Source organism: Marmota marmota, unplaced genomic scaffold, assembly GCF_001458135.2.
Source record: "Marmota marmota marmota unplaced genomic scaffold, marMar, whole genome shotgun sequence".
NCBI classification, from domain to species: Eukaryota; Metazoa; Chordata; class Mammalia; order Rodentia; family Sciuridae; genus Marmota; species Marmota marmota.
This window is the reverse complement of record NW_025999891.1, coordinates 4,228,658-4,250,524: the sequence shown is the minus strand read 5'-3', so window position 1 is coordinate 4,250,524 and position 21,867 is coordinate 4,228,658. Positions and strand designations below refer to the sequence as shown.

General features: G+C 47.9%; 1 protein-coding gene and 1 non-coding gene across 7 annotated transcripts; both read right to left on the bottom strand.

Annotated features, from left to right (window-relative positions):
• Positions 1–1,671: 1,671 nt before the first annotated feature.
• LOC125613771 lies at positions 1,672–1,778 on the bottom strand. The gene has a single exon (XR_007344346.1). It is a non-coding gene; the product is annotated as a U6 spliceosomal RNA (small nuclear RNA).
• A 1,532-nt stretch (positions 1,779–3,310) lies between these two features.
• Flot2 (flotillin 2) lies at positions 3,311–21,813 on the bottom strand. 6 transcript variants are annotated; one of them, XM_015501085.2, is made up of 11 exons: positions 21,627–21,813; positions 13,112–13,193; positions 8,177–8,267; positions 7,088–7,211; positions 6,468–6,586; positions 6,231–6,344; positions 6,013–6,132; positions 5,713–5,927; positions 5,132–5,315; positions 4,646–4,795; positions 3,311–4,536 (listed from the first exon to the last, which is right to left on the bottom strand). In XM_015501085.2, the coding sequence occupies exons 1-11, from the start codon at positions 21,673–21,675 to the stop codon at positions 4,498–4,500; spliced, it is 1,287 nt and encodes a 428-aa protein (XP_015356571.1). In that variant the 5' UTR covers positions 21,676–21,813; the 3' UTR covers positions 3,311–4,497. The 6 variants fall into 6 exon arrangements, with proteins under 6 accessions (XP_015356571.1, XP_015356572.1, XP_048649852.1 ...); XM_015501086.2 differs by lacking the exon at positions 8,177–8,267 and adding an exon at positions 9,825–9,915 and having other exon boundaries at positions 21,627–21,812; XM_048793895.1 differs by lacking the exon at positions 21,627–21,813 and adding an exon at positions 9,825–9,915 and having other exon boundaries at positions 13,112–13,135.
• Between the last annotated feature and the right edge of the window lie 54 nt (positions 21,814–21,867).

Below are 21,867 nucleotides of genomic sequence, written 5' to 3'. Positions count from 1 at the left end.
AAAAAAAAAAAAAAAAAAGAAAAGGGAGGAATAGGGAAAATTTAGATGCTGGATATATTTTTTTTTTTAAAGAGAGAGAGAGAGAGAGAGAGAGAATTTCCCAATATTTTTATTTTTTAGTTTTCAGCAGACACAACATCCCTGTATGTGGTGTTGAGGATCGAACCCGGGCTGCACGCATGCCAGGCAAGTGCGCTACCGCTTGAGCCACATCCCCAGCCCAATGTTTGGCATCTTAAAGAGGGACTGCTAACAAAAAAAATTGAAAAGCTCAACATCCAAATTTATAAAGTTAAAGAGAAATGCAATTAAACCCCCAAATGATGCCCTGAAAGAGTTTGTAGTTTTTACACTTCCACAGTAGGGCATAGTTACCAAAACCTAAAATTGCAATAAAACTTTCAGGACACCCGGTCTTTATCTGCTCAGTTATCACTGGACCACCATGTTGGCTAGCATTATGAAAATTCTTTTAATACATTTACTTAATAAGAGGAAAATTATCAGAAAGTGAGAAGCACCATTAATAGTTCACAAAAATGTAGTGTGGACCCAACTGAAGTAGGTAGTCAATAGGTGATACGTTCTCTTTATGATCCCAAACATGCCAAAATGCTAACAAATAGTGCCGCAAAATACATGAATGTTATCCAGTAGCTTTTTGATTTAAACTGATTGCCAATAATGAGTAGTAGCTTCAATGATATGATACAGTGGGAAGGAAGAACCTTCAATACCTAAAAATGTTACAGTTTGCCCCTAAGTGGCTTCATGAGTGTTAAGTGGGCTGGGGGTGGGCCAGTGCATTTTTAGCACATGCTAGGCCCTGGCTTTGAGCCCCAGCACAAAAAAAAATTTTTAAAAATAAGAGTACCATGTTTTAATGGTAATACTGCATCAATTTTAAAGGCATATGCAGCAATGGGGAAGGGGAAGAAAAACAGAAAAAACAAAAAGTTATATAGTTAGTATATTTAAAGTACAAACGTTTAAATGATTAATTAAAAAAACCTTTGGGGGTGGTGGTGCTGGGGTTGTGGCTCAGCGGTAGAGTGCTCACCTGGCATGTGCGGGGCCCTGGGTTCGATCCTCAGCACCATATGGAATAAATAAATAAAATAAAGGTATTGTGTCCAACTACAACTAAAAAAAAAAAATTCTTAAAAAAAAAAAAATTAAAAAACCTAACGTAGGGGCTGGGGATGTGGCTTAAGCGGTAGCGCGCTCGCCTGGCATGCGTGCGGCCCGGGTTCGATCCTCAGCACCACATACAAACAAAGATGTTGTGTCTGCCGAGAACTGAAAAATAAATATTAAAAAAAAAAAAAAAAAAAAAACCTAACGTAGTTCATAACTATTGGCCTACACAGTAAGCAAATATCTACATGTGGGTTGAGAGCTTTTGCTTTAGGAGTGGTTTTTGCTAACTCTGTTTACATGAAAAAGGACAGAAAGTGTGTTTGTTGCTTTGACAAGGTCCCATTCTTTCCTATGGAGTGCAACTGTCATTGTCCATGAGTCTCTTGAATTCAAGGTCTTTCCTTCTGATGAAAATACTAATTTTTCTGGTGTTTTTAGCAGGAGTGGTGATATTTCATCCAGTCTTTGTAGATGAGAGGCTTATGAGTTATTACCCCTCAATTCTCCCTTTTAAGAGAGGATAACATTAAATAAAATATGGAACGCTTCACGAATTTGCGTGTCATCCTTATACACTGGCCATGCTAATCTTCTCTGTATCATTCTAATTTTAGTATATGTGCTGCTGAAGTGAGCACACCATTAATTGTTTGTTTGTTTTGGATGGATGGAGTTATTTTGATGATCTAATAGGTCAAACTTTGGCTAATTTTTGTTGTTGTTGGTACTGGGGATTGAACCCAGGGGCCACTTTACCATTGAACTACATCTATCCCCATCCCTTTTTATTTTTTATTTTAAAGAAAGAGAGAGAGAGAGAGAGAGAGAGAGAGAGAGAGAGAGAGAGAGAGAGAGAAATTTTAATATTTATTTTTTAGTTTTCGGCAGACACAACATCTTTGTTTGTATGTGGTGCTGAGGATTGAACCCGGGCCGCACACACGCCAGGCGAGCGCACTACCGCTTGAGCCACATCCCCAGCCCCCTTTTTATTTTTTGAGACTGTCTCTAAGTTGCTTAGGGCCTTGCTAAATTGCTGAGGTTGGCTTTGAACTTGCAATCCTCCTGCATCATTCTCCCTAGTTGCTGGAATTACAGTTGTAGGCTACTGTGCCTGACAAGAATATTTTTAGATGTGTGAAATAATATCACTTCTTTTTAAAAGCCCTCCAGTGGTTTCTCATGTCAGAACAAAGGCCCTAAAAAGCCTTATTAAGGCTTCCTGTGATCTTAAAGTAGGTTTCCATCTTGACCTCATTCACTAATACTCCATCCGCTCACCTTCCACTTCCAACATGCACTGACCCTTCTTTGATAATGCCACACATTTTGGATTGGAAAGCTTTCCCTTCAGGTGCCTGCATGGCTCATTCCTTTGCCTTTGTCAGTCATACCTTCTATTAAGCTCTTCCTAGCATGCCCTAAAATGTCATCACACCCCAAACTTCCTATTCATTTCCTTATTTTCCTCCTTGCTATTTACCTTTATCTAACATACCGTATATTTAATTTTTCTTATTGTTTCCACCTGAAATGCAAGCTCTAAAAGTTAGGCATGTCTTGTTCAGTGCAGTCTCTCTAACATGAAAGACAAAGCCCTTCACATAGCAAGCATCTGATAAGTTTGCAAAATGAATAAGAATATGGAGGCCCAGGAAGATAAAGTTACTTACCCAAGATCACACAGGTAATAAACAAAAAATAGAGCTGAAATTTAATCCCGAGCAGCCTTATGTTTATGCTATTAAGCCTGAGAAGTGGGTCCCAATATTGAGTAAGGCTCAGCACTGGCATAGGTGTCACAAACCTGGCAGCACTCTCCACCCTTTGCTTGCAATGTCTCAGGTTTGTTTTGGATGGATGGAGTTATTTTGATGATCTAATAGGTCAAACTTTGGCTAATTTTTGTTGTTGTTGGTACTGAACCCTACCTGGTAGGTTGTCCTACCCAGAACCCCTGTTTCAGGTTCCCATGTCTCAGGTCTGACCTCAGCACATGGCTCGCTGCTGCCAGGCCCAGGACAGCTATTGTGGGCAAGGCCACTGTGCTGATGCCCCCCTGTGGCTAGGGTGGGGAAGAACAGGCCAAGAGCAGCCTTGATGTTAAAAGTGTGTATGAATGATTCTTGATTCCCAGTTTCTCCCCTCACAGAATACACAATGCAAGGGATGACATAAGAGATCTTTATTTTACCAGAGGGGACAGGCAGTGGGGCAGTGCAACATCCAAGCCCCAGACCAGACATGCAGCATCCACATGCAGAATAGCTACACAGGCTGGGGCAGGGCCACAGGTAGGGGACTAGGGCTGTGGGACACTCATAGCACCCCTGGCGGGATGCTTGGGCCCTGGTCTCTTCCATCTCCACTACTGCAATGAGACAGAAGACTGAGCTGCTTCCCATGGCTGGAACCCTATCACTCTGGCCAGGAAGAAAGATGGCACAAGGGGAAACGGGATCTGGCCAATTTACGGCACTTGATTCTGTACAGGGTTGGTACAGCCTTGCCCACTGGAAGGGTCACATACCCAGGACAGTGCAGCACTAGCATGAAGCTGTCTCCAACAGGTTCAGAGCCTGACCCCAGAAAGGCTTAGTGAAGTTGGGACCAAGACCACCTAGTAGGGACTTTTCCACGAAGGGAACTTCTGTGAGCACAAGCAGGGCCTCCTAAGGCAGTAGTAAACTGAGGAAGCTGCTATAGACAGGAGGCCCTGCCTCTGTGCCCCTGGGGTCAGGGAGAAAGGGGTAGTAATGAGAGCAGGCCTGGCCTGGGGAGGGAAGAAGTAAAGGGCAATGGCCCTGGGCCCTATAGGCCATGGCTACACAGGTCTAGAGGAAAGTGGGTGGTCTATAGACTTCCTAGAGGAGTATTCAGGGAAAACCAGGCCAGGAGAGGGGAGATAGGTTGTCCTACCCAGAACCCCTGTACCTATGCTGCACTCTGGCCAGGGATACAGGGAGGACAGATGGATACAGGAAGAACTTCAAGGCACCAGGATTCTGAGGAGCAGCAGGGCTACCCCCCACAGACAGACAGTGATTGTAATAAACATCTTCAGCTTAAACTATGTGATCTGCATAGAGGGAGGGAAGACAAGGGAGAGAAAGAAACACATAGGGAGATGAGGGAGGAAAGACACAAATTAGATGAGTGTGGCAGTGAAAGTGAGGATAGAAAAGAGGAAGAGACAGGAGAGAAGGGAAGACAGCCAGAGATGGCCTAAACACGCAGCACTTCTGGTCCCTACAAAATAAGGCACCAGAGTCAGTAACGTTCCCGTTGTCCCTGTGGTGTTAAAACAGGTGAAGGGAGGGGCGGGCGGCTGCTGAAGGGCGTGGGCCTGCAGGAGCCTCACACCTGTGCACCAGTGGCTTTCTTGATCAAGGGTATCTGCAAAGATGGGAGATGCCATGAGGCCTTGGCTGTGGAGGTCCTGGACCCATATGCCCAGGTCAGTGGGCTGCCCAGGTAACTCCACTGCAACCAAGCAGATACATACCTTTGAGAGGTCCACACCTGTAAGGGCATGCACAGAGGCGGGCAGCTCAGCCAGCAGCCGGTTTACTTCTGATGTCACCTTGCTGTTGTCCCCGCTGAGAACCACAATCTCATCAACTTTGGTCAGTGGGGCAGCAATTTTGGCAGCAATCTAGGTGGGGTATGAGATCATGGTTAGATTCTGACTCCATCCACCTACCCTATCCAGCACCTTTCCCTCTCTTCTCTTACCCAAACCCCTAAATAGCTGAGGTGGCTCTAATTTGCAAGCCACAATAGGAAAGGCCTAGGGGCCAGGGATGGCCTGGGCCTATTGGAGGGTTCCTGCCCTCTACTGAGTATTTCCCCTCTTTAATCCTTTCAGCTGGCTGGTGGCTGCATAACTGACTAGGAACAAAATTGTTCTGGCACTTGTCTTGCTAATCAGGCGAGGAGACTTGAGCTCTGGGTGCCAACTTTGGGTGCCAGTTTTGGGTGGGAGCCTCACCTGCGGCAGGGCCTCCAGCACCAGGGCCATCTTGGCTGCATCTCCATATTTCTGGTAGGCTTCAGCCTTGAGTTTCATCCGCTCAGCCTCTGCCTTGCCCATTGCCTCGATGACTGCCGCCTCTGCCTCCCCAATTTTGCGGATCTTCTCAGCCTCTGCCTGTGCCAAGAGGACCTGCTTCACCCTGGGGGAGCCCAGGCCAGGCAGATAAGCAGGAGGTGCCAGGGTCCCCCAAAACCTTGTATAAGGTCTGACAAACCCTCTAGTCCTGTTCTGTTGGCTGTCAAGGGCAGGAGACATTTGAAGTGGGTGCCCTGGCTTGTTGGCTCAGGCCAGGGAGAGGTCCCACACCTGGGAAAGGAGACTGACCGCGAGGCCCTCTGTGCCAAACACTATACCAGGCATGCACTCGAGCCTTCTTTATCTCATTTAGTCTTGTTGACTGAAGGAGGTAGGGGTATGCCGCTTCACAGGAGGGACAAACATGGGGGAAAGTGGTTTCCCAACTGTGGTCAGAGAGAGCACACAGACGGCAGAGGAGCTGACTAACCCCCACCCCCCAGCACCCAGGCAACTCTCACTTTTCACCCTCTGCGATCTGCTGTATGCGATGGGCCTCAGCCTCAGCCGGGCGGCGTACTGTGGCAATGAGCTCCTTGTCAGTGCGCAAGATCTCCTGCGCTTCCACTGCAATCTGCTTCTTACGCTGCACAACTTCAATTTCAATCTCTTCCTGCCGGATCTTCTGCTGCTCACGGGCCCCTTGTAGCTCATAGGCCAACTGGGCCTCAGCTGTCTGTGATGGGAAGGTCAACACATTAAGAGGCTGGCCACCAGGTCCCGAGCCCTGAGCCCCAAGTTAGGGTGCCCTGGCTTCTTACTTTGATATTGACTTCTTCACTGAAGGCTGACTTTTGTAGTTCAAAGGCTCTCTTAGAGTCAGCAATCTTGGTGTCTGCCATGAACTTCACATCAAGCATCTCCTTTTTGCACTCAGCTTCCTGAGAGGAGGGGCAGGTGCTTAGAGTCCCCTGAGGGACCACAGTCCTGTCACCCCTGAGTTCCCTAATCCCAGGGGTAGAAAGGAAATCCCAAGTACCCGGATGCCTGCATCCCGCTCAGCCTCGGCCACACCAATGTCAGCATCTCTCTGCACCACGGCAGTCTGAGTCTTGCCCAGGGAACTCAGATAGTCCACTTTGTCATAAACATCCTGGGGAGGGAAAGGAGAGTCATTCCAGGGAGCAGTCATGGACACAAAGGTGCACCCGCCACCCCTACCAATCCCCATCTCCCAGACGGATTCTTAGGGTAGAAACTTTCTGTCACATCTCACTTTGATAGTGAAGCTGAGGATCTCAATGCCCATGCGGCCAACATCTGGGGCTGCCACCTCTCGAACTAACTTGGCAAACTGGTCCCGATCCTGATATATCTGTTCCACAGTCAGGGTCCCTGGGGATAGAGAGAACATGGGCTTTCTCTCCAGGGTCCCAACCAGCTGGGAAAGGGAGAAAGCATACAAGTAGAAGTCTGGGTGCATACAGGGGTCATGCAGTCTGAACTGGGTCTTCTTGGGGTTTCTTCTCAACAGTGTTTAATACTGAGCCTTATGCAGAGTCCTGGAGGACGAGGAAGTGTCCCAAGAGACACCAGACATGTGAGCAAACTGCCCTCTATCCCACTCCCATGCCCTATACCAAAGCCCTCTCTCACTCAAATCAGCCTAAGTTTTTTGTTTCTTTTTGGCGCTAGGAATTGAACCCAGAGTCTCTTGCATGCTTAAGCAAGTACTCTACCCTTGAGCTACATCCCCAGCCCAACTGAAGTTTTGAAATTAAATGCTTGAGGAAAAAGTTTCAGCTCAAAACCTCAGAGGAACAGGCTCCCTGCACAGCTCTGCCACCTGTCCCTGGCCCTGGCTTCAGAACCATGTGAGGCTGGGCAGGGTCTCACCTAGGATGGAACGCAGATGCCCCTCTAGGGTCTGTAGGACAACGTTCTTGATATCCTGTACATTCTTGCCCAGGAACTGCTCGCAGGCCACGGCCAAGAGTTCCTTTTCTGTCATGATCTTTACCTGCCAGGGTCACAGAGGTGCCTGAGTCAGGCTGGAGGGAAACAGATGGAAGCCCCAGACCCAGAGGTACAGAAGATGGTGGCTGTGCCCCTCCCCGTCTTTGTCAAACCTGCAGGCCCTGGGAATACGAGGTAGGTTGGTGTATTTGAGCTCTCTCGTAGGGCATTCTTCACTGGAATTCTTCACTGGCAGCTGAGGCTCTGACTCAGCCTTTCTCCTGGGCATTTGGGGCTCTTCTCCTCCCTCTCCAGCCTACTATTTACTCATTAGCCAACTCCTCCCTCATAGACTCCCCACATGTGGGAGACCTTCAGGCTAAGAGGCAGAGAATATGAAAAGGAGAAAGAGCAATAGGGACATAGACAGACAGATGGACTATGAAAGAGCCTAGATGAGGCAGGAGACAGGTCCCAGGGGATATATAACTGATGGTGCCTTTGCTTCTGGAGGTATTCAGCCAACTCCCTCATCAGAGGCCTGTAACACAGTAGAACCTTGCTGCCCTGGAAGTCCAGAGATGGATTAGGGTGGGGTGCCTCTCCCAGACTCCTAGCTGGGGATATAACACAGCCTTTGACCCCATAAGTTCTCTGCCTCACAGGGCCTCTCCTTTTGGGCCATCCCTCTAACCTCCTGCCTAGGGAACAGGTGAGGCCTGGATTTTGGGGCCGGGCATATCCAACACCTGCAAAGAATGGGACTGGGTTAGAGAGATAGGAGCCCTCAGCACTGGTTCTGTCCCTCGAGGGCCACTGAGGAGAGAAGGGGTATCTGTTAGTCTTGCTGGGTGGCCAAGGGGGCCAAGTGAGCATGTTCCAGTGGTCACGATTCTCTCGTTGGGGGGTGGGGTGGCAGGGATGCTGGAGAGACTACCCCTGGCTGCCGTCCTCTCCTCCTCCCCCCAAACCCCAGCATGGGGATGAGGCACCTCAACAGACATGCGCGGGGCTGCTGAGTTACTATACCTGGGCGACACCCGTCACAGTTAAAGCTACCCCCTCGGCCGTCTCTACGTCCTCGCAGCGGGGCTGCAACGTCATAATCTCTAGGGAAATCCTGCCAAGAAACGCAAAACAGGGGCATGGGTCTGGGGGCCCGGGGCCTGAGGTGTGGGGAATGTTTACCACCTCACTACTCCAGATGGGACAGGCCAAGAATCCTGGTGAGGAGGGTGGGGAAGGCTCTCTAGGGTTTGTAGGTGGCAGTGTGTAAGAAGGTAGCAGGGTAGGTACAGACAGCTCCAGGGAAGGAGGGTAAGTAGGCTACACATGTGCACATAGGTCCTCTGCTCAAGTCAGCCTGGTTTAAATTGAGAGGAAAAGGAAGTAAGAAAGAAGTGCCTATGGTGGTCTGGGGCTGTCAGGAACCAGAAGAAGCCAGGTGCAGCTGTGTGCGTGTCATAGGACAGAAAGTAGGTGCTGGTACTCCAGGCTGTGGCATGGAGGCTGTCATGGATGACATGTGAACATACTTCAGGTACCCTGACGTATTCTCTGGGTCTACTCAGCACCCCAAAATGCCCCAAGATGCTGCCTAGAAAGCCCTGCCTGGCAGGTGGGGGGGGAGTATGCCTACTGCTGAGCCAAGACAGAATTGATCCCCTCCTTTGCCAGGAAGCTCTCTCTGATCCCTCCAACTAGCCAGAGGCTATGACTTGAAGTCCACAAGGCTAAGACTTGGGACCAAATATGTCACATGGGGAACACAGGCTGGGGTCACACTGGCTGGGGTCACACCAAAGCCTCCTGGATAAGTAGCATTAACCCTTGAAAGAGTTGTTCTGCCCAGGCAGTCTAACTCCTCAAGCATCCACATTCACTCAACTTAAAAGGACCTGGGCACTGGGAAATGTTTCAAGTATAGTGTGGGTTTGGAGGGTTGGGGCTGCTTCAATTAGAGTTGAGGGAGGCCTGGACCCTACCCATTCCACAGAGGTCTCTAATCTCCTTTCAGGCTCTTACACTGCAACCTGCCCTCCATGGCTCAGGAGATGGGATGGTGTCTTTCCTGACTAAAGCTGGAAGAATGGGTGAGGAAGGGAATGGTGGTGCTAGACTTTTGCCTGAGAAGGCTGCAATGTAACTCAAGGCATGAGGAAGAGGAAAGTGCAAGATGCCGGCCATTAAGGCCTCTCCAGCCTGAGTACCTGTGAGCAACGGGCTTTGAGGGGAAAGGGCTTTTAGATGTTCATTGCTGCATTCTCAGTGCCTGAATCCAAGAAAGTGCTCAACAGAGAACTGGTAAACAAAGTGATGAGGATAGGAACCTGCACATTACAGAGAACACACTTGGAGTTGCTGAACATTCTAGCCAAGAACAGATTTCACTAGCTATGGCTGCATGGTAATAAGGCTTGGCATTTAAGGACACCCACTGGCAGAATTGGGCTTTCAGAATCCCTTGCCTTTACCCCACTTGCAGCCCCAGTGGGCAAAAGAAGGTGCCCTGGAGATCTACAGGGATTCACCCTGGCACCCAGAGCAGCAGAGATGGGGATAATGAGGGGTGAGGTACACTCTCAGGAGGGGAGTCCATCCAGTTCCTGCCTGCTAGGCCCCACAGGGCAGAAAGAGAGAAGGTTAGATACAGAAGAGGAAGCAGGTGGGTTATTACCTGTGCAACCCCTGTTACGAATAGCGGGACCCCCTCCGACGTCTCAATATTCTCACAGCGACACAGGATGGTCATAACCTCCAGAGACAGTCTGAGAAGCAGCCAGGGGGTAGGGAGAGGTAGGGACAGGAAGGGTAGGAGGGGACACAGCAAATACACAGAGTGGTTACCAGATAAGCACCAATGCCTGACATGTGGGGGCAGGACAGGGGTGCTTTCAACACTTCAAACCCCTGCCAGCTTGGTCTAGGGTTATGAAAGAGCAGAGGCAGCCCCTTGCTGGCCTGAGGCTTCTGGGTCTCTTCTATAGCCCTCCTCCCCTTCCAACGAGGAGCTAATGGGCTGGGGAGATGCTTGCCAATACCCTGGGGGGCCAGGGCCTGAGGTCATGAGGCCTGTAAGCTGACATTCAGGGTGCTTACCACCTCACATTCTTAGTAGATTCTTGCCACAATCTGGGAAACAGCTTTAGTTCTACCCTCCTTACACAGGCAAACCTGTTTCTAGAAATTGGGAAAAGGTAGCCACTCTGGGGATTAATGAGCCAGAGCAAATGTTGAATCCTGCTTGGGGTGCAAACCCTTAAGGTTTGTGCTACTACATATCATTAAGAAGGTAATTTAGGGTCAGAAAAGTCCAAAGAAAAGTTTTGATGTGATTTAGGAGGTCAAGGAAGGTTGAGCAAGAAAGTATGCTCCTGCCAGAATATTCACAGGGATGGATGGGAGATGATGGACTTACTCATTTCGGAGTTTCCAAAGTTGAGCATAGGCAGACAAAGAGTATTGGCAAAGAAAATAAGGTGCCTTGCAGTTACTTGGCCCACTCTAGCATATGTGTATGTATGTGTGTGTATAGGGTGGTGGTTCAGGCAGAGGCAGACTGTGCATAGTGTGGAAAAGTTCCTTAAACCCAAAGAAGGAAGAGGAGATACAGGCTGAGGCTAAAAGGCAGAAGCAGGTAGGTGGGGGATGAGGATCAGTAGGCAACATGGAGCCTCACATTAACCCTGGGAGAGGTCACACAGTGGCAGCCCTGGGGGCTTGGCCATGCAGACATGCAAAGGTTGCTTTCATTTGAGTCCTAACAATAGCAACCTTGGGCCTAAGAGGACTCTCTCCACCCAGACTAGACAGAAACCCATAAGCTATTTTCTGGGGGAAGGAAAGAAAGAAATAGAAGAGAGGGAGGGAGAAGTGGGGAGAGGAGGGAGGGAAGGTAGATGGGAGGCTGCAGCTCAGAGGCCAGAGGTGGGGGACTTGCTTAGGTAAGGGAGAGAGAGAGCTGCCCACATCAGGGACTCAGATAGTACAGGGTGTTGCAGCAAAGTACAGCAGGAGGGACTGCACTGAGCCTGGAGGAAGAATGGCTGACATCATGGGTGGGTGAAATACTTCGAAAGGGAGGCTGAGTATGAAGGCTGAGTTAAAAACCTCTATTCTGACCTGAGAGGATCCTACCAGCCTAGGGAAATAAAGGCTCCAGCCTGTGGAGATGGCTCAAGTAGGCTGGGGGCAGGGGAAGAGGCTGTCTCCCAGAAAGGGGAATAGAGTGGGAAGGGGTGCAGGGACAGACTAACCAGCAAGTGGGACCAAAGGGAGGATGTTGAGTCTGAGGTAAGTTTCCTAGGAAAAGGTAAGGCCTCCCATCTCTCACTTCCAAACCTGTTGTCAGGGAGGCCTGGCCATCCCACTCTGGGGCTCTGCTCCTGGAGCAAAAAGTGAGAGTAGGAGACCAAGGACATGGAGAAGGTTTGCAGGGGTATTGCCCCATTAGTGGATGCCCACTCGAGACAGGTCTCTGGGCAAGTCACAAAACAGTCCAGGCCTGGCTATAAGTTGAGGTATCTGAATAAGATATTATGCTGTGCTAGGATTGCATGTTGTGTGGGTGGCTGTGTCTCTGAGGCCCATGACTCTGGCAGGCCAAATGACCCACTCAGCTGTTCCTAGGACCCTCTAGAGTAGAAATTGTAACCATTATTGATCAGTCTCTGATAGTTTTGGTCATGGATCAGAAGTTCCCACAATCCTAACAAAAGCACCCTTGGGCCACAATCTGTCACCTCAGGGAACGTAAAGTGACGGGAGGAGAGTGAAGGGGGTTATCGGGAAGTCAGTGATGGTAAAAAATTGTGACATACTTTCTATGACCCGGATCCTAGTAGATACCCACAGACCCCCAGGAGCCTCAAGCATCAGGAACTCAGCGCAGACATGGGCTTCTCTCTGCTGACTGATGAGGGTGAAATGGAGCGGTATTTTCTGCTGGAATTTCTATTGCTTCCCTTTGGGATGCCCAACCCCCTCGTTCCTTCATAGCTTGCTGTCCTTGTTGCCTGAGTCCTGGCCTAGAAGACTCTACCCCTCCCTCATTTCCCATTAGGAAAGGCGGCTGGACAGTGTGGTAGTAGGAGAGCCCAGGTCTGGTTCTACCCTGGGCTCTGGAGGCACCAGCAGGGAGAGCTGGATGGTGGGCAATATGGGGCACTAAAACCTTCCTTCCTTTATTAACTCTTTCCAAGACATATTTAGGAGACCTGTCTTGCCTGGTGCCAGCACCTTTTCCTTAGATCACCTGCCCCTCCTTGTCTCTAACCCACTACTATCACAGAGAACTTCTAACTATACATCTATTCTCATTTAGCCTCTGCTTGAATTATTCCAGGGCCTTCATGGTGAGGGTGTGTGTACAGGTTTTCTTCAGCCTTTTCTCCTTCACTACACCCCCTCTAAATGTAGTGTGTAATTAAGACTTCTTGAATAACTTTGAGCTAGAACTGGGAAATTGAGATATGATCCTGAATTCTCTGGGGCAGAAAGTGATGTCACCTCTCATGCAAAAAAGAACACACAGAAAGGAGGAGGTGTCTAAAGACACACCTTCTTTTTTTTCTTTCCTTTTTTTTTTGGTAGTGGGGATTGAACCCAGGAGTGCATTACCATTGAATTATATACCAGTCCAGTCCTTCTTATTTTTTGAGACAGGGTCTCACTAATTTGCTAATGCTGGCCTTGAATTTGCAATCTTCCTGCCTCAGCCTCCAGAGTCACTAGGATTACATTCATGCATCACCACATTCACCTAAGCCAGACCTTCTTGAAGTGTGTGCCTCCTGAATGCCTGTACAGCCCATTTCATCTATTCCTTATGGGACTCCTTCTTCCAGAACAGAGGTAGCAAATGGCAGATGTTCTAGCTGATCTGTAGGGTGAAGGGGTAACACTGGAAACACTTCTTTCCCTTGCCCACCAAGATGACAGGTTCCCAAGCCCTCAGGCCCTTACCTCTGAGTGTCGGAGATACACCACCAGGCCCAGGCCCAGCCGCCAAACACGTACTGTTTGTAGTCAGAACCACAACAGCCCCCTGGGGAGCAAAGCAAATCACTACTGGTCAGGTCAGTCAGTTCCTGGGTTTGTCTCCCCCAACCCCTCTGACAGCAACTCTGCCCTTGTACTTGCTGAGTTTTGATAATGGTAACTGTTGGGTTCCAGGTGCTGAGATTATACATAAAATGGGAGACAAGTTCTCCCTGACCTATAGGGACTTAAGAACTTAGAATCTAGATTTTTATGTAAATTGTCTAATTTACATAAAAAGGATATCCAATGAATAATTCAGAGTGTAAGTACTTCCAGAGGACATAGCAGACAGGGGTGGTCTGGAAAAAGCTTCCATTTTTCTTTTCTTTTTTTGCAATACTAGGGATTGAAGCCAGGGGCGCTCTACCACTGAGCTATATCCCTAGCCCTATTTATTTATTTATTTACTTACTTATTGGTAGCAGGGATTCAACCCAGGGGTGCTTAACCACTGAGCCAAATCCCCAGCTTTTTTTTTTTTTTTTTTTTTTAACACTTTGAGATAGGGTCTAGCTAAATTGCTTAGGGTGTGTGTACAGGCTTTCTTCAGCCTTTTCTCCTTCAGTAGTTGCTGAGGATGGCTTGAACCTGCATTCCTTCTGCCTCAGTCTTCAGAGCCACTGGGGATTATAGGCATGCTCCACCACATATAGCTTTTATTTTGAGACAGGGGCTCATTAAATTGCTGAGGCTGGCCTCCAACTTGCAAACCTCCTGCCTAAGCCTCCCAAGTAGCTGGGGTTACTGGTGTGAGCGATTATATCCAGCAAATCTTCCATTTGTCATTCAATCATTCGTTCATTCATTCAACAAGTAGAGTCTTTTTGTGTGTGTGTGTCAAGAACACAGATACGGGGAAGGGAGGGGGTATGGGGCTAGGAAAGACAGTGGAATGAAATGGACATCATTACCCTAAGTACATGTACGAAGACACAAATGGTGTGACTCTACTTTGTGTACAACCAGAGATGAAAAATTGTGCTCTTTATGTGTAATATGAATTGTAATGCATTCTGCTGTCATATATAATAAGTTAAAATAAAAAAAAAACAGATATGAAGGGGCTGGGGCTGTTGCTCAGGGGTAGAGCGCTTGCCTCGTGCACGTGAGGCATTGTTGTTCGATCCTCAGCACCACATAAAAATAAATAAATAAAATAAAGGTATATAAAAAAAGAACACAGATATGAAGATACAATTCCTCTCTTGCAGGAGGTGAAATAAGGGATGATCATAATATCACACAGCTCACCTGCTATCACAGTAGGACAGACTGAGAGAAATGCAAGAGGGCAGCGCTCTGGGTCATGGGAAGGAGTCTGAGCCAAGGCAACAGCCTCTCTCTGGCAGGCAGACACATCTCAGTGAGCCTGGCACTCCACTCCCAGAGCTTTCAGAATGACTTTGCTCCTTTAATGGGAGCAGGTTGGGAAGGAAGGTCTTCAAACTAAGGCCTACTCATGGTATTAACAAGATAAAAGAGGAGAAAGGGAAAAGGTCTCAAATGAAAATGGTTCCTGCACATCAATTAGACAGCTAACTCAGCCATAATCTAGATCCAGGCTGTGGATGTACTCAGTGTGTTCCCCACCCAGAAATGACAAAAATTAATTTCTAAAATTCTTGTAGTAAATTCTCCTATTAACGCCAAAGTTACTCAGGTTCAAGGAAATGTGAGTAAAAACTGAAGAGGCAGTTAACATACAATAAGAAAACAGATGAATTGAAGGAAATGGAATTTGGAAAAAAGCCAGAGAGTGTTGTCATTTCCATGTTCACCGACTTGTTCTGTGAAAGCTTTAGGATGTTTGCCTCCCAAGGTCAAAGGTCTGGGTAGTTTCATGTAGCTTCATGTGGGTTACAACATTTCTTAGGACCCATGGCAGGGAACAAGGCAGGTAGAGGGGCAGAGGGTAGATCATGGAGTGTCTTGTGTAGGCCAACAAGCTGTACATGTGAGTATGCAAGAGTGATGGGTATAGAGCCACATGGGGATTGAAGATGGGAATTGATAAGACATTTATTTTTTTACTGGTAGTGGGACTTGAACCCAGAAGTGCTTAGCCACTGAGCCACTTCCCCATTCCTTTTTATGTTGAGGCAGGGTCTTGCTAAGTTGCTTAGGGCATTGCTGAGGCTGGTCTTGCAATCCTCCTGAGACACTGGGATTACAGGCATGTACCATTGTGACTCAGACTGATAAGGCATTTTAGAAACAAATACCACCTTGCACATGGAGGAAGGTACTGAAGCCAGGAGATTGGGTAAAAACCTTTTGCAGTAATCCAGGCAAGGCATGGAGGGTGATATAGGTGGCTAACTGCTAGAGGAAGCAACTTTGTCTAAGAAATTTTTCTGTGTGGAAATGTGTTATATTTATGCCGTGTAGTATGACCATATGTAGTATGGTTATAGATTGACTACTTGGAATGTGGCTCATACAAGATATATATTTTTTTAACACTGGGGATCAAACCTAGTGTCACTTTACCACTAAGTTATATCTTAGTCCTTTTTGTTTTTTATTTTGAGACATGGTCTTGCAAAGTTGCTGAGGCTGGCCTCAAACTTTTGGTCCCCTTGCTTCAGTCTCCTGAATTGCTGGGGTTATAAGTGTATGCTAACATGTCAAATTTCATATGAAATTTAATTATTATTATTATTTTTTGTAGTGCAAGGGATCCAATCCAGGACCTCGTGTATGCTAGGCAAGTGCTCTACCACGGAACTACATCCTCAGCCTCAATTAAATGGAATTAGAATGGCTACATGAGGCTCGTGGCACCCACACTGGACAGTGCATCTAGAAAGTTCAGGTTTGGACAGTGTTGAGGCCAAGGATTGAAACAAACAATGTAGAAAACGGAAAATGGGGACAAGTTTTGGATGGGTGTAGGCAACGAACAAAGACCCTCCCCATTCCCACTGCCTCTCAAGTCGCAAGAGCTTATAAGGCTGGAGAGCTGACACCTGAGACTGCTCCAGGCGGCCAACTCCAGTTTCCTGGGTCAGCCACAGTGTACAGGGTGATAGTGAAAGTTAAGCTTCCCCAATCTGAAAATCCCCAAATTGGACTCCAAAACTGAAACTTTTTGAGTGCAGACAGGATGTCACAAATGGAAAATTACACAACCGATCTCATGAGACAGGTTGCAGCCAAAACACAGGTGCACTAAAAATATTGAATAAAATTACCTCAGGCTATGTATGTAAGGTATGTATAAGACAAATACATGTAGTGCTTAAACTCTGGGTCTCATCCATAACGTGTTTTGTTATGTCCATAGAAATATTTTTGAATCTAAAATAATCTGAAATCCTGTGGTCCTAATTATTTCCAATAAGAGATATTCAATCTGTAGCCAAACCAGAGGACCAGGGATCATAGAAGAGCCTCAGTGTGGGCAAGACCAGTAAGAGGTCTTAGGTCTCTTATTTCTCTGGGGTAGAAATATCTGTCCACAGGGCTGCTGTTCAAGGTGAGCCTTTAAGGGCTTCTCTGTCCTGGGAGGTATAGGGGAGGCTTCTGAGGACAAGCAGTCAATCTGAAACCTAAGTCATCTTGGGATCAAGTGAAACTGGAAGAGGGCCAAAAATCACAGCTTGTTCTTCATGTTGTGGTCTGGTGGGGGCTGGGGCACGGCTACCTCCAGTCAGCTTCAGGGGACTTCTCAATGTGCTGTGGAGGAGGTGGGAGTGGCAGGGTGGGATGGAATAGGTGGATGTCCACTCTTTACCTTTCAGTTATTATTTGACCTTGAAAACAGACTGCCATAGCTCAAGCTGGGCCTTGGCCAAGGGCAACATGGCCAGGTTCCCAGGGGCAGCAACAACAGGAAGTTGGGACTGGCCAGCCACCCCACCCCCAGCAGCCTCCTCTCCTGGAAGGCATCTTCCTCCTAGGAGCCTGAATAACACTCCCAAGAGGACAATTAGGTGCCTCTTTTCCCACCCTAGGTCTCACTCATCTTAAGACTTAAAAGTTTCTCTAAATTTTTCCTTTTCTCTTTTATTTTTTGCTAAGGAAGTTCTTTCCCACTGGGCTACACACATTTCCAGCCCAAAAGGTAACTTTCATTCTTGCTTTTTTTTTCCCCCCAGTACTGGGGATTGAATCTAATCTAGGGGTGCTCTAACAGTGAGTTGCATCCCTAGCCCTTTTTGTTTTTGATTTTCAGACAGGGTCTTGCTAAACCACCTAGGGCCTTGCTAAATTGCTGAGGCTGGCTTTGAACATTTAGCCCTCCTGTCTCAGCTTCCCCAGCTTCTGGGATTACAGGTGTGCGCCACTGCGCCTAGCCCTCTTTTATTTTTTGAGAGTGTCTTGCTGAGCTGTGGAGGCTGGCTTGCAGCTTGTGATCTTCCTGCTTTAGCCTCCTGAGTAGCTGGGATTACAGGCATGCACTGCTGCACCCTCTTCTAATTTTCTTAACTTGCTTTCCCTTGCTCTGGGCTCAGTCAAGCTGAAGGACTACAAAATACCCTATGATAGCTGGGCACGGTGGCACACACCTGTAATACCAGCAGTTTGGGAGGCTCAGGCAGGAGGATCAGGAGTTCAATGCCAGCCTCAGCAACAGCAGTGCATTAGGCAACTTGGTGAGACCCTGTCTCTAAATAAAATACAAGAAAGGGCTGGAGACGTGGCTCAGTGCCTTAGGTGGAGGCAGTTTAATGAGGCGCTAAGCAACTCAGGGAGACCCTGACTCTAAATAAAATACAAAAATTGGGCTGGGGATGTGACTCGGTGGTCAGTGCCCCTGAGTTCAGTCTCCTGTACAGAAAAACAAAAACAAAACCAAAAAACCATGATAACTTTCCCTACCCCCCAAATAGTCTGAGACTATTGGGGATACAGAGAAGGCAAAATATACTGAGTTTCAAAAAAGAAGTGCCTATCAACCGATGGAACACAAAACAAGCAACTCATGGGCAACCCAGCTCTTGTCCTGGCCTGCAAAAAATAGTGCGATGTGAGGGCAGTACACATACTCAAGGAAAACTGATTAGAATTTATCTAACCCTGAGGCTGGGGATGTGGCTCAAGTGGTAGTGTGAGGCACTGGGTTCGATTCTCGGCACCACATAAAAATAAAATATTGTGTCTACCTAAAAAACTAAAAACTAAAAATAAATATATAAAAAAAGAAATTATCTGGGCTGGGGATGAGGCTCAAGCGGTAGCGCGCTCGCCTGGCATGCCTGTGGCCCGGGTTCGATCCTCAGCACCACATACAAACAAAGATGTTGTGTCCGCCGATAACTAAAAAATAAATATTAAAAAAAATTCTCTCTCTCTCTCTCCCTCCCTCTTTAAAAAAAAATACTCCTTTAAAAAAAAAAAAGAAATTATCTAACCCTATCCTGACTCCACCTCTATTCAGACCCTAGCTATTGTCCCTCTAATAAATATTAAAACCTCAGGCTAGCCAGACATGCTGGCATATGTCTAATCTCAAGGAGGTTGAGGCAGGAGGATCATAAATCCAAGGCCACTCTCAGCAATTTAGTGAGGCTCTAGCAACTAAGTGAGACCCTAAATAAAAAATAAAAAGAGCTGGGGATGTAGCTCAGTGGTTAAGTGCCCTTGGGTTCAATTCCTGGTACCAACAAACAAACAAACAAACAACAACAAAACCCCCAAACATCAGCCTGGGAATGTAGTGCAGTGGTAGTAGAGTGCTTGCCTGGCATGCCTGAAGTTCTGAGCATAAGAAAAAAAATTATGTAAATAATAAAATCTCAGACTAGGTGTTGCTTTTCACTGTTGAGATGGCTTGCACTCTCCCTTGAGTATGTGCTTTTGCTTTCCTAAATATATCTTTGTGCCTCAATATCTGATGCATGATTATTACTATTTTTTATGGTGTGAGGATTGAAGCCAGGGCCTGGCACATCCTAGGCAAGTCTTCTACCACTGAGCTATACCCCCAGCTCAACATGCTGAAATTCTTTTTTGTCAGATGCACAAAGGACCCTGTGCTCCTGAGTGCAGGGTTCCTTCTCTGTGACTTTCTCAGACCCTCCTCTGGTGACAAGCTCACTGCTGCCCTCTCAGGAGCAGTCCCTTCCCTTCCTGTCTCTCCTCAACCCTCTTCTACTATAAAAGACTATACCCTCAAGGTGGTTTTATCCTTTTTAAAGCCACAAACACTATTAGTAGTCCAGCACCTAAGGACCCCTTCTTAGGATGTCTATAAATGTCTAAAATACAAAAGAAAAAAAATGCTAAGACAACCAAATGTTATAATATGTGCTTCTTTATTAATTTATTAAATAATAAGATTTAGTGATAGTTCTAATTACTAACTTAATTTCAAAGTACTGATGAGTGTAAATTATTTTCAAGGTACCTGCAAATAACTATAGTATGGCTGGAAAATACTGCTAAGACTATCATGGATTGTTGCTGACATTTATAATCAGTTCTGGTTAGTAAAAATAAAAATGTACTCCTCCCCCTTCCAAATGAAGAAGACTTTTCTTTTAATTTTTGAAGATAGAGAGAAAATTCTATTACAAACGAAAGGAGGGAGGTTAGATAAACAATTTTAAAAAGATGGAAAACATGACCAGGAGACCTATCAGAATCATCTTGAAACTGGGCTGAGTGAGTTGCTTCTGGACTTAATGCATGTCTAAGACCTGAATGGGCAGGGCTGGAAGCAGGTGCTCTGCTCTCCTGGGAGTCCACATGCAAGAGGGAGCTACCATTCAGCTGGATCATCTCAAATCCCAAAGTACTGTTATGCCAGGCATTATCTCTCCCTCTCCTCTCCTGCCTGTTCTTGAATTTGGCACCTTCAATTCTTGGCATGGGCTTCCTCTCCCCACCCCTAAAACAGCTTCTGTGCCAGCTCTGTATTGGCTTTGGCCTGAGGAAGAGGTTCTCAGTGTGTGAAAGGTACAGAGCAGAGCAACCTATCTTAATGGGTCCTCTCACCCTGTAATCTTAAAAGACGTTCCACCAGGGCAGAAATGAAGCAGAAATGAAGCTCAACCCAGAGTCTGGACTTCTTGAAATAAACTGAATAACATAAAAACAGTGCAGCGCAGATATAGGTTTCTAAATGCCTTCCTAGGGGTGGGGGCTGGAGACAAGGTCCGGATTTATAGAGGGAGGTGGCCTTTGTGCTCTTTGGGGGTCTTTCTCCTGACCACAGGGCTATCTGTGATGGGTGGGGGTTGTGTGTGTGTGTGTGTGTGTGTGTGTGTGTGTGTGTGGTACTGGTGACTGAACTTAGGGGCAACTATGACTGAGCTACAACCCCAGCCCCCCTCACCCCATTGCGACAGGGTTTCACTAAGTTGCTGAGGCTCAAAGGAGATCCTCCTGAGTAGCTGTGATTACAGTCACCCAGAGGGCCAGATTTGGGGATAGGGTATTTTATTTCCCCTGCAGGAGCAGAGTCCTGATCAGGAACAGTGATGTCCCTGCTCAGAGACATTCTGAGATCCAAAATGAGCCTAAGACCCTGTTTTAGGATGAAAGCTTCCAATGCGTTCATCACATCTCCCCAAGGGTGGGCAGCTACAAGCCCTGACCCAGGTATTCTACTTGCTTGGGTAGCTACCCTGCCAACTCTGCACACAGGTTGCAACTCAGCACTGTCAGTGGGAAATAAGACTTCAATTTCAGGGAATCCTACAGCTGCAGGAATCCCCGAAAGCTGACAGGCAACAGACCCCCTCCCCAGCACATAGGAGCTAGGGGCTGCACAACCTGGTGGCTTGAAAAGCTTCAACTACCTACTAAAACATTCCAAATACACAGTGTAAATAGCAGTCTTAAGAAGAAACACACTCCTCTTCCCCAATGCTGCAGTCCCAAAGCCCCACCTAGACAGAAATTCTGGAGCTTGCAGCATTTTGCAATTCAGAGCGGCACAGCTCAGGGTTGGATTTCCCAACCTGTAGAGGCCGCAAGCTGCGTCTCCGGGGCGGGCTATGCCAGTAAACCCCAGCAAGTCCCAGCCCGCTCAGAATTAACGGGTCTGACTGTGCCAGGAGAGAGGACCCATACACATCTCAGAGCCCCTCCCCGTTTAGGCACCTGCCCTCCAGAGCGGCGTGACCCACCCCCCTGTCCTGGTCGCTGGAATCCAGCAAAACTGGAGTTCCGGGAACCCCTAGGCATTAGTCTGCGACCCTTTAGCCCATGGTGGTGTAGAGGGAGGCCCTGCTTTGGGAGGAGGTGGAGGAAAGAAGAAATAAACACAGGGAGACTCTTCACAGGAGGGGGAGCCCCTGGTGGATGCCCGAGGGCCTGGAGCCCGGAAAGCGAGAATAGGGGTCTCTTCTGGAAGGGGTCTCAGGTGTGGCAATGGGGCCAGCGCCCTGCGCAGCGCGGAAGGCTCAGGCCCCGCACGCGGCACCCCACCCCCCCACACCAGCACTGGGTGGCCCAGAACCCACCTCCGTGGTCGCCGCCCTCTCACCTGAAACCACTAGCGCTTCGTTGGGCCCCACCGTGTGACAGTTGCCCATGGTGTCGGTGGGACGCAGTGGCTTCGGCCGCCCGGACCTGGACAGCAGCAACGGGTCCGCAGCGCCGGCCGCGCCCAGCCTATCCCGCCACCCCCAGCGGCTGCCCGCCTGCCCGCCCGCGCCCCTCTGTGGTCGCAGCCCCGCCGGAAGTGTGGCGGCGGAGGGCGGGGCCCGCTTGCTGAGAGAGGCAGG